The sequence below is a fragment of the Rhinatrema bivittatum genome, chromosome 2 (genome assembly GCF_901001135.1).
Source record: "Rhinatrema bivittatum chromosome 2, aRhiBiv1.1, whole genome shotgun sequence".
NCBI lineage: Eukaryota > Metazoa > Chordata > Amphibia > Gymnophiona > Rhinatrematidae > Rhinatrema > Rhinatrema bivittatum.
The window spans coordinates 650,833,947-650,846,588 of NC_042616.1; the positions used below are offsets into that span (position 1 = coordinate 650,833,947).

The window sequence follows — 12,642 nt, forward strand, 5'->3', positions numbered from 1 at the left end:
TGATCCCTTAAACCCCTCACCCCATGAACCTCTGATCCTATCACCTAACCACCCTCATTGCCTCCCTCCTGCTGGCAGACTTCTGATCCCATCACCTCTACCCCCAGTGGACCTCTGATCCTCTCGCTGCCATCCCCCATGGATATCAAAGTTCCAGTGGCACTGTAAGCAAAAGGCAGGAACTGAGTCAAACTGTGCTTACAGACCCCCACTTCCTGCACACAAGCCCAGAGGTGGCAGGGCCACTGTGGGGCTTGAGAGTGTGCACTGACTCAGTCCCAGTATTGACTGCCCTTTGAATACAATACCACTCAAGCCCTGATGCCTACATGGGGTGCCTGCAGGGGGGTAGGAAGGGGGACTGGACAAGGGGTGGAAAGACTAGGATTTCTGCAAGGCAGGGGTGTGTTTAATAGTATCAGAGATCCATTGAGATGGGGTTTGGTAGCAATTGATTGATGGTCTGGACAGGTGCAGTATTGGTAGTCCAAGATCCAGCTCTACCATCCCCAGATTTTTGCTATCCTAGACAAAGGAATAGTGCCATGACCCAAATACCTCCCAAACTCACTCTGTCCTTTAGAAAAAGCTGCCAAACCAGAGACGTCTAAGAAAATTATGAACATGCTGCAATGCAAAGCCTGAGGCCTCTTCTGTCCTGGGTTTAGGAAATGTACTAAATAGCTACATTTTAATTTTAATGCACATATGTTCTTATAAATATTGGCACCCTCAGTAGGCTGCAAGGGGTCACAGTTGCTTGTTGGTTGTGGAACAATAAACTTTCACTCAATATGAATAAGTACTTTATCTGATTAAATCAGAATGGTTGTGGATCAGTAGGTGAGATAGGCACGATTCCACTATGTCACCTGTAATGGGTAAGATTTTACCCTCTCTCATCACCTCCCACTTAGACGAGTGTATCCCAACCCTCTCCTGGACACATATACTTGGAATAATCTTCCTGATTTGGTGCACCATGCTCCTTCTTTTGCCTTATTTAAATCCAGTCTAAAAACCCACCTTTTTGAAGCTGCTTTTAAATCCTACTCTCCGAGTATCCTGCTTACAGCCTTATTGATTTTAACTATTTTCTTAATAAATGAAATTTCCAAAGTCTCTTTTGCCATATGCTTGTCTTTATTAGATTGTAAGCTCTACTTTGAAGGAACTGTCTTTCATGTGTTTTTGTCCAGCCCATATACACTGAGTAGTGCTACAGAAGTGATAAATAGTATTAGTACATTTGAGTAATTTATTGCAGGGCTATCAGCCTGCTAGGAACCTCGGATCCTCGCAATAGAAACTACTGGCTATGCACTCAATTATCTTTGACTCACCAGCTAGCATTTAGCTACACTGCCCTTACCCTGTGGAATTTGCTTTCATTAGAGCAGTGTTTCCCAGCCCTCTCCTGGAGGCAGGTTTTCAGGACATCCATAAGGAATATGCATGACAGAGATATAGGAAAATTGGTTCTTATCTGCTAATTTTTGTTCCTTTAGTACCACGGATCAGTCCAGACAGTGGGTTGAGCCTCCTTTCCAACAGATGGAGACAGAGAAAAACTCAAAAGGTATCCTATATCAGGACAGTGCTCCCCCTGTGTCCCTTCAGTATAATCGTTATCAAAGCAGGAAAAAAATGTAAACTATAATCTTAACCAGAAAAAGATCAAGCAAGTAAAACCTGTAACCTCAAAAGAAGAGGAGTCTGCTGCCCAATTTCGCAGCCAGAGGAGGCATCTGGCTGACACCACTGAAACCATGGCTCTGGCCTGCACCCTGAGGAGATTACAGAGGGAATCAGCCCTATATGCAACTGTGGCCTCCAGCTGCTCCGCCTGTTCCGCCTCTGCAGACGGGAGGTCCTGGGTGCTGAGTAGTTGTTGAACCCACCTGAGACTTGCCCGCTGCATGAGACTGCTACAGACTGTTGCCCGAACACCGAGCGCTAGAACTTCAAAGGTCCTTTTGAGATGTACCTTCAACTTCCGATCCTGAAGGTCCTTCAAAGACGTTGCTCCAACCACCGGGATGGTGGTTCTCTTTGTGACAGCGGAAATTGAAGCATCCACCTTAGGGACCTTGAGCATCTCTAGGCAGTGGTCCAGGAGGGGATAGAGCTTGTCCATTGCTCTGCCCACTCGTAAGCCGGACTCCGGAGCTTCCCATTCCCGGAGAAGTAACTGCATTAGCATAGGATGAAAAGGGAAGGTACGTGGAGGGGCTTTCAGTCCTGCCAGGACAGGGTTCACGTTACTGGAAATCGGGGTACCTATGCCCAACTTGGCTAGAACAAAAGGGATGAGTGGGTCCAGGTCCTCCCATTGGAACAAGCAGTAAGACTCGTGGTTGTCCCCTTCGACCGGTGGATTCTGAGTTAAAGGATCTGCATCTGGATCAGGATCCGGGAACTAAGGAGGTGGGATAAGAGGATCCGGTGGGTTTTGCGCCCCTTATATGGTCCGAACCTGATTAGTCCCCTGGGAAACTGGGAGCTTAGGCCCCTGGTCTGTAGATACCCTATGGCAAGCGTAAGGAAGTAGATGCCTGAAGAATGTCCTTTTCAATGTCTTTATTGGATGGAGACGTTTAATAACAATAAAACCGCCCTTTTTTTTTTTTTTTTTTTTGCTTGATCCTTTATAACTAGAGAAGGAGGAAGAAGAACTTCCGCAAACCAAAAACTGCTACAAAGAAAGGGAACCACAGGTTCTGCTATCTGCATCTGCTGGAGACAGAGAAATACTGAAGGGACACAGGGGGAGCACTGTCCTGATATAGGATACCTTTTGAGTTTTTCTCAAAAAAAACCAGAATGATGGGACTGCGTTCTCGAATGCCGGTATATAAAAACCCTAAATAAATAAATAAATAAAAATCTGCTGGAAAGGAGGGTCAGCCCACAGTCTGGACTGATCTGGGTATGTACAGGGAATTACATACCCTGGATCTCCAGGGTATGCAAATCTAACTCATGCAAATTCATTATGGCAATGCTGAAAACCTAACTGGATAGGTGTGACTCTGTGAGAGGGTAGGGAAATACTGCATGAGAGGTTCAACTATAAAATAGCTGTCTTTCAGAAACATATCAAGGCCTGGTTATTCCTGCTCTTTGATTAGCTCTTTGTAACTAGGGTCTGTTCTGTGTTATGCCACTTAGCAATCTCCTTGCCAGTGTTGCTACTTTTATTGATGGTGCTGACAGTTATGAAAGGAGGGAAGGGGAAAGATTTTAATTCTGTTCTTTTTCTCTGTTGCTTTTTCATCATCATTCCTCATGTCATAGTCAATACAGAAACAATATTGTATGTGTCTCTTAGTTCTTCAAAAGATTTTCTTGTAGTGGTTATTAAGGAACTGGGGAAAAATGCACGTCCAGAAAGACATTTGTAAATTTGCCTCTCACCTTCATTGACAAAAAAATCAGCCATGTAAAATGCTGTTCTCACAGCCTGTGGAGAATGTGGTATATTAGAATTATTCTTCCACTCCAAAGAATTCTTCTCTGGATGCCACTGGATGCCATAAATAGGGTACTTGAATGCTACAACAGATGCCAAAAATGTGTTGCAAGCAAAGTTTATTATCTATATATATATATATATATATATATATATACACACACACACACCGTATATACACTTCACAATATTCAATCAATACAAAAAAACTGTACTTATAATACGACGACATGCAAGAATATGAGGCTATCAGGAGACAAAGTGGAGAGCTCAAGGGAGCAAGAATGCTCCTCTCCCCTGTATAAGCTGCCCTCACACAATTAGGGGGGGTGATGAGATTGGTAGGGACAAAATAAAAGTACAAGAGGGAAATAGTGGCCCCACCAAACACACACATGCTCACATTCCCCATTCTACCGCCTCCATCCCACACAGGACAAAAGGGATAGGGGAAGAAGGTGAAGAATGCAAAGGGGGGAGCAGGACAAAGTGAAATCCCCCCCACACCCAAACAGATTCCAACCACTACCACACTGGGCTTTCTGACTAAACAGCCATAGCAACAAGCTGAATAAGAGGGAAGATCCACTAACCATTAAGATATCCCTATTACGTGGCTTTTCCTGTAGCATATCATTTGGCCAGAAAAGTCTGTAGTCTCACGGATTTAAGAAAAACATTCATATAAGCGAGACTCTGCATGTTTTAGACACACCACTGGATAATTCATTTCAATAAAGTTGAACACTGTCTACCCCAAAATACAGACCTTACAAAGCTTAAGTACACCCATATTTTGAAAAGCATTTATTTACCATATAAGGAAAAAGTCAAGAGGTAGGCAGTGGCATCACTCAGGCCCTCTCTGCTACTCCTTGACTATTTGTCATCAGCAAACCTAGCAGCAGGTTTGTCTGGGGCAGGTCTGACGGAAAGGGGCTAAGAGACATCAAGATCTGCTGCCCAGTATTCTCAAATTAAAATACCTATAAAATTCTTTTTAATCTGCTCTTAAGCTTTGAAGAGGTAATTTTTTTTTGTTTGGGGTTTTGTTTTTTTTTACATTTTTAAGTAGACCTAACAGAAAAGATTTAAAACTTTGACCCCTTAGGCTTCCCTGAAAACCAGCAAATGGAAAGGCACCATTGCTGAAACAGGCCTAGTTTCTTTATTTAGAATGCTGTACTGCTAGCCCCAAAATTAGCTTCAGTGTTACAAAAGAATGCAATACCTACCTTCCATGGTTGATATAAATTCTAGCTGTCCATCTCTATTGGTTGTCAAAACCTTGTAGAAATTCTTCAGTTTCTTATTCTCTGTGAAATTCTGCATAAGATAATGAAAACAAAGTATGCATGTATATAAACACACAGATTAGGGTAGGAGTATGGAAAATTATAGGTCAGAGGGGTAAAATGTGAGGAAAAAGATAAATGCCAAAGGCTAAGGGCCTGAATGCGTGCGTTCCCCCTCCCTTGAATTTACTTTTCTTTTTTTTTTTTTTACCCCAGAGGTTAATATCTAACTTTGACATAAAGTTTCAGTCTGGTTTTCACCCTGAAATGAACTAGACTAAAAATAAAAAAGTGCTAAAACCAGGTGCCATGGAAACCAGCTGCTGAGAAGCTGTTGCCTAGCATCCACCAAACTGTCAGGCTGGTTCAGATCAGTTAGAGGGCAAAGGAGCGAACCCCACTGAAAAACATATTTTCTTTATGCTTTACTGAACCCTAGATGGGACGCATAATAAAACGGTTTGGCAGAGTTCCTGATACAGGGGTGACTCAAGACAGGGGCTGCCTGAGGCGAAGGATGAGACAGCGCCCCCCTCCTCCCCCTCCACTCAAAAGGCACAGCACAGGTCCAATTACTGGAGGGGGTCCCCTTTAGTGCCTGGCCCTTTCAGTGATTTGATATACTAGGGAAGGTAGGGTCAGGATTCCCAGAGGAGTGGCACACAGCATTATCAGTGATAATATGTCTAAGGAGCTGGCAATCCTGCCACACTCCTGAGAATCCTATCATCCGCCGCCCACAGTTTCACAGTTCTCCAACATCTTCCCTCTGGACATCTGGGTGAATGGTGGGAGTCTGTGTGTGGCGTACTCTCTCAGGGCCCGTGCAAGGGTATTAGGTGCCTTAGACAAATCTTGCAACCTTGTGCCACCCCCCTTCCCCCAGCCCTCCACACACACACGCAATGGAGAAATTACTTTCCTGATAATTTTGTTTTCCTTAGTGTAGAAAGATGGACTCAGGACCTGCCAGCAGATGGAGACAGAGCAAGCTGACATCACAGTATATAAACTCCTGCAGTGACCCCAGCCTGCCAGTATTCTCTTCAAAAGCAACTGTGGACAGACTAGCAAAAAAACTTGATTAAAAACAGTCAACCAACAAAAAACACTGAACTTGAGTAAGAACATAGGTACCCATTCTAGGGACTTGATGAACACTTATCAGCAATCCCTTGGAATCCATATCCCCACAGGACCATGAACACAAGCAGTTGGCAGCCAAGGGTGGGAAGCTGAGTCTATCTGTCTACACTAAGGAAAACGAAATTATCAGGTAAGTAATTTCTCCTTTTCCTAGCGTGTAGACAGATGGGCTCAGGACCAGTGGGATGTACCAAAGTTACTCCCAAACAGGGTGGGAGGCTGCCCACGGTCCAATCAACACCGCATGAGCAAAAGGCTGCGTCCGCCCAGACCTGCACATCCAGACGATAAAAACCTGGAAAAGGTATGCAAGGAGGAGCATGTCGCAGCTCATCAGATCTCGACGGGAGACAACAAATGAACCTCCGCCCATGACACTGCCTGAGTCCTAGTGGAATGAGCCTTAACCTGAACAGGCAATGGCTTCTCAGCATCCACATACACGGCCGTGACCATCTCCTTAATCCAGCGAGCTATCATAGCCCGCAAAGCTGGTTCACCCTGCTTCTTTTCACCATGAAGGACAAACAGGCAATCAGACCTCCGAAAAGGCTCAGAAACCTCCAGATAAGAGGCTTCTTGTGCGTTAATATCCAAGGAACGCAGAAGGCGATACTCCTCCTCGTCCCCGACCTTATTCAGAGATGGCAAGGAAATGGACTGATTCAGATGAAATTCCAAAACCACCATAGGCAAGAAGGATGGAACAGTACACAGCTGCAATGCCCCTGGAGTCACCCGAAGGAAAGGCTCCGGCAAGACCACGCCTGCAACTCAGAAACAAGACATGAAGAACATATAGCCACCAGGAACACTGTCTACCTAGCTGTAGTTACACGATGTTAGGTTCCATATTAGGAGCTACCACCCAAGAAAGAGATCTAGGTGTCATAGTAGATAATACATTGAAATCGTCAGCTCAGTGTGCTGCAGCAGTCAAAAAAGCAAATAAAATGTTAGGAATTATTAGGAAGGGAATGGTTAATAAAACGGAAAATGTCATAATGCCTCTATATCGCTCCATGGTGAGACCACACCTTGAATACTGTGTACAATTCTGGTCGCCGTATCTCAAAAAAGATATAGTTGCAATGGAGAAGGTACAGAGAAGGGCAACCAAAATGATAAAGGGGATGGAACAGCTCCCCTATGAGGAAAGGCTGAAGAGGTTAGGGCTGTTCAGCTTGGAGAAGAGACGGCTGAGGGGGGATATCATAGAGGTCTTTAAGATCATGAGAGGTCTTGAACGAGTAGATGTGACTCGGTTATTTACACTTTCGAATAATAGAAGGACTAGGGGGCATTCCATGAAGTTAGCAAGTAGCACATTTAAGACTAATCGGAGAAAATTCTTTTTCACTCAACGCACAATAAATCTCTGGAATTTGTTGCCAGAGGATGTGGTTAGTGCAGTTAGTGTAGCTGGGTTCAAAAAAGGTTTGGATAAGTTCTTGGAAGAGAAGTCCATTAACTGCTATTAATCAAGTTTACTTAGGGAATAGTCACTGCTATTAATTGCATCAGTAGCATGGGATCTTCTAGGTGTTTGGGTAATTGCCAGGTTCTTGTGGCCTGGTTTGGCCTCTGTTGGAAACAGGATGCTGGGCTTGATGGACCCTTGGTCTGACCCAGCATGGCAATTTCTTATGTTCTTATGTTCTTATAACTGCAAGGAAAGACTGAACAATGGTTGAAACGCAGGGCCCGCTAAAAAATCCAGCACCAGGTTAAGACTCCACAATGGAACCGGCAACCGCAAGGGAGGCCAAAAGTGCTTTACCCCTTCCATGAAAAGGGCCACATCAGGATGGGACGACAAGGAGACACCATTCACCGGGGCTCTGAAACATGTAAGAGCCACAACCTGAACCTTCAAGGAATTAAGGGCCAATCCTTTAGTCAATTCATCCTGCAAAAATTCCAAAATAAGCGGGATCTTAACAGACCGAGGAAGAACTCCAAGGTCCTCGCACCAGGCCTCAAACACTCTCCAGACCCGCACATGCGTTAGAGAAGTGGAGAACTTCCAAGCACAGGGCAATTAGCAATTACCGCAGAAGAGTATCTACGCTTCAACAGGTGAGCCCTCTCAAGGACCAAACCATAAGACAGAACAGAGTTGGATCCTGGTGAATAATCGGCCCCTGCTGCAACAGATCCATTTGCAGCAGAACATGAAGACTGTCCTCCACCAGGAGTCTCCATAAGTCCGCAACTCTCCCCTCCTATCACTCATCTCCAGTCACCCTTTTCCCTCCTCGGTTACTCACCTCCACTCATCCTCAACCCCTTATTCTCATTCACCCTCACTTCCTTGCCTTCCCTGTCACTCACCTCCACTCACCCTCTCCCCTCCTAGACACTCACCTCCACTCACCCCCTTCCTTTACTCTGTCAATCATCCCCTCACTTCCTTGCCTTACCTGTCCCTCACTCACACCCGCCCTCCCACTCCCTTCCATCCTGTCACTCACCACTCTCTTGCTCATCCCCTTCCCTTCCCACTCACCACCCCCACCTTTCCAATTCAGTCTCAACCTGCCATATAACTCCTCCCCCCCAGGTTCTTGCTGCCATACTGGGCCTCATCTGGCTGGCGGAGGATGGGAACCCCCATCCAGTATGTCCTCAGAAAGCGTCACTGCACAGGGACTCATCTCGCCGGCAGGGGGTAGGAGACCCACCACCTCATCATCACAGGGCGTATCAATGCGGGGCCTCAATTCGGTGGCTAGGGTTTTGATCCCCGCTAGTGCATCATCATAGGGTGCCGCTGCTTGAAGCCTCATCTTGCAGGTGGGGGGTGGGAACCCTGTCAGTGCATCAGAAGGCGGCGCTACGTGAGACTTCATCTCGCTGGCAGGGGTAGGAACCTTGCCAGCGCAGCGCAGGTCTTCTTGCTGGCCAGGGTGAGATGGCTGCCATGGGGGTATTTTGGTGGGCTATTTTATGCCGCCTCCAAAATTTTGCCACCTGAGGTGGCCGTTTCACCCTACCTCATTAAAGAACCACTCCTGTCCTGGTACATTAACCTCAAACATCAATACTGGTCAAACAGCAGCAGAAAGAAAGGGCAGCCTCCAACCCCCTTGCCTATTTTACCTATTCATAAACCTGCCAAAGCTTCCCTTCCCCATCCTCCCCCATTAAGACCTTCCTTTTTTGAGAAGAAACTGTGTTCTAGCTTCCTTACCTTCTTTTCTTTGCTGAAGTTCTACCAAAACCATTTTTCAACTCATTTTAACTTTTGATTTTTATCTTAAAAAAAAACAAAACCCAACAAAAAACAAAACTGGTGCTACTTAACTTGCACAGAATACAATTTGCCCATTACCTGGCTCTATTGCTCTCAGTTCTACTTACATTCTTAGGTTTCCATTCTGTCTAGTCTACTAATTTATAATATTTTTAAACTTTTTTTTTTTTTTTTAAATAAAACAGCAGGTATCTTTTTAGGTCATCCTTCCACTCCCAATTTACAAAAATAAAAAATCTCTTTCCCCTGAGTCATCTTTCTACTCTAATCATGCTTTACATGAAAGAAAGTGAAACAATTAAGGATCAATACAAGAGCATTCTAATCAAGCTATATTCATTAACCTCTACAGCTTCCCCAGTACAGAAAGAAAAATTATTTTAAAATAAAAAAACTTAAATCTATATGTTTTAAAATATCAGGACAATTTATGAATTCAATGACACACCTCATGCTGTGTATTAGTGTCTTTTGACATATCCCTTGCCAGGACTGCAGAATTATTTGCTTTAGCCTAGGCCAATGTTTCCCCAACTTTATCCTGGTGACTCCCCACAGTTCCAGCCATACTTCTGTGAGGCCTCAGGTGCAGTCCGACGGAGAGCACAAATGTCCAGATAAGTGATCTGTTTCACTAGTCCCCTTGAAGCAGTGGGAACAAAAGCTCAGCTGATGTCAGGGATGTGTTTCAGATTAGATGTTACTATGGACACTTTTTCTATTTGAGTATTTTTAGGGCAATTTCTAAAAAAAAAAAAAAAAAAAAGAAGGATTGAGGCAAATGATAGAGAGGACCGGGTTTGGGTCATATTATACCCCTTGCTGATTGACTTGCTGACACCTCTGCATAAATTGAGATTTCTTTGTGTAATTTGTGGTAAAAGTATTTCTACACTTTTTTGTCCCCCCCACCCTTTGATTTATTCTTTAGGATGGGCTTTTTCACTCTCGTTATCAAGGTGAATACGCATCAGCTATGTCTGAATACATTGGAGACCCGGTGTATGCAAGTTTGGCTCGTGCATGTTCCTTGTGGATCTTCTAAAACCTCTCAGTCACTCCCCTCACCTCTCCCACCCTCTGCCTTTCCCTCATTTTCACCAGGAAGAGATTGGGATGCCCTGACCTAGACCTTGCTGAAACCACAGGGTGTGCATCTGAATCCTCTAAATGTACCCTATGAGTGGCTTTAGCTACTTATCCATTCATTTCAGGGGTTATAACAAGCCAGGTACCTGCATGGAAAGACTCCAGGTGTGAAAGTTTGAAGTCAAGGGCTCCAGTGTAAGTGCATGCAACAGATCTTTAGGGAAATTTCTGAATATCTTGCTTTCCTCTGGCGCTGATCAGGAGAAAGAAAGAAAGACAAAATGTGCACCTTATTTTTATGTTACTGAGAAAACAAGTCAGCATTTATTGACATAGGGACTTAATTCAAATTTCTCTCCTCTTTAACAAGGACTCCTGATAAAAACTACAAACATGTCCCATGTGTAAACTGCGACCGAACTGCTGGAGAAACGAATCTCACTGTGCACACTGGTTGTCCTTTAATGACAAAAAGATACCTCCGCTGGAAAATAATAGATTATTTTCAAAAGGAAGTCACAGCACAGTTGTTAAATCCTGAACATGGAGAAAACACTGCAAAAACAAACATTCTTTAAAATTCAAAACTTGGCTTTTAAACCCATCCTTAACAATTACAGTTCTTTCCTAGAGACACATACTTGGTTCGATACAGAATGTTTGACATGAAAAGATAAAAATGTCACAATATAAAGATATAAAAGACCTGGAAAATGTATGGAAATCATGAAAATTATTGATAATTATGTATCCCAGGTACTGTAATTTCAAACTTTATTCCTGTTCCATTAGATAAACTGTGTTGTAGAGTTTGGTAGAAGTACCCTTCTAGATGAGTTATTTTTTCTGTTTTACTAATTGTATATGGATATTTGTATGAATTCAAAAAAAATACCGGAAAAGAGAATTTAATCTCATGTATGGCCCTACTGCATGTAGAAATAAAATTGATAAAACAGATTCTGTGAACGATATGTTTTCCAAATGTAAGTATACGCTCTATGTTTTTGACCTGACATATAAGCAAATAAATAGGATCAGAACCTGAATTAAAGAGATATAATCTGGGGAAGTTTTTCATCCTAGGGGTTATATATGTGTAACCCAGACCACTTTTCAGGTTACTAATAGGTCCTATAAACCTAATGCAGTCAGAGAGCTAATTAGGGGAGCATCCATTCATGGACAGCCCTCCCACTGGCAGAGCTGTAATGGATACTCTTGGTCCTGAGGTTTTATAGCAGAGCTCTGACATAGGATCTGGGGGCAGTATTATTTGGAAGTCAGAGAGAAAGAGGTTGTAATTTTCCCTAAGTTGGATTTAGGCCTACCTGGAGCTTCAGAAACACTGAGACCCCTCCAGGACAGGCCAAAGGGCTCCGCTGCTGTACTTTCCTCACGAGGTGCAGAGTGGCTGTTTTGGGACTATTTTGGGATTGTGAACATTTATTTAGAGGAGCCCTGCATCCAAAGCCAGGGACTAGGGACCCTGAACTGAACATGCCCGGTGTTTAGGAAAGATCTGCCAAACAAAGGTGGTGACCTGCTGCAGAGGATTTCCTGATTATCTAAGCTGAGGAAAGAAGATTTGTTTTCTAACATCTGGGAGGAAGTGGTTTTCTGCCCCTCTTCCTGCCCATCAAGGAGACTGGCAAACCCTGCAATCTGCCAAGGATTCCTCCCACCTGGGATCCCACCAGAAGATTAATCTACTAACTGTGAGTAAAAGATCCACATTCAAGGGAGGACACCCATCCGGCATCTACCAGAGCCCTGAGGGGTAGAGACATTACATTATGTGCCAAGATAGATTTTTGTGCCATCGGGAGGGGTTTCAATTCCAGCCATGCCCAAAGGGACCACTGAACAGTCTGATCTAGAAGTGTGGATGGATTCCTGGCTTAAAAAAGACTAATGAACAGATAGAGGATAAAAGAGCTGTAATTGGAAAAAGTACAGCAGAAACTGTAGTGTGTGGTTTGCCATTCAACAAAATCATATCAGTAAAGATTTATTTTCGACACTGCCTACGTGGTCCGAGTGTGGTTTGTTTGGCACCCAAACACACAGCTCACAGTACAATGAGGGAAAAATCAGCTAAATACTCGCGCCACCGGATAGAGGGACTGGAGAAAACTCTTTTCCACCCCTAGTCCAAAAGTCCTACACCTTGGTATGGGAAGAGAAGAAAAAGCTAGCCAGGGTCCCTGCCCTGAAGAACATAAAACAACTATGACCACCTCCATACCCAATTCATACACTAAGGAAGGGTTACATATGGAAAAATGAGAAAATATTCATCTTATACACTTCACTCGCTGACAGAATAAGGGAACATTAATCATGAAATCCTCTCAATGAAAGTAGGAAAGAAGAGCAACAAA

At 43.9% G+C, this 12,642-nt stretch overlaps 1 protein-coding gene across 2 annotated transcripts in view; it reads right to left on the reverse strand.

Moving 5' to 3' along the window:
* The window catches only part of GGH (gamma-glutamyl hydrolase), a 71,672-nt gene that overhangs the window by 12,457 nt on the left and 46,573 nt on the right, over positions 1 to 12,642 (reverse strand). The window contains exons 6-8 of one of the 2 annotated variants that reach the window (XM_029591378.1): positions 10,405 to 10,511; positions 4,708 to 4,798; positions 3,418 to 3,555 (exon numbers count right to left, since the gene is read on the reverse strand). In XM_029591378.1, coding sequence (XP_029447238.1) covers positions 3,418 to 3,555; positions 4,708 to 4,798; positions 10,405 to 10,511 — 336 coding nt within the window. The remainder of the gene's footprint in view (positions 1 to 3,417; positions 3,556 to 4,707; positions 4,799 to 10,404; positions 10,512 to 12,642) is intronic. The other variant, XM_029591379.1, reaches the window with a different exon arrangement.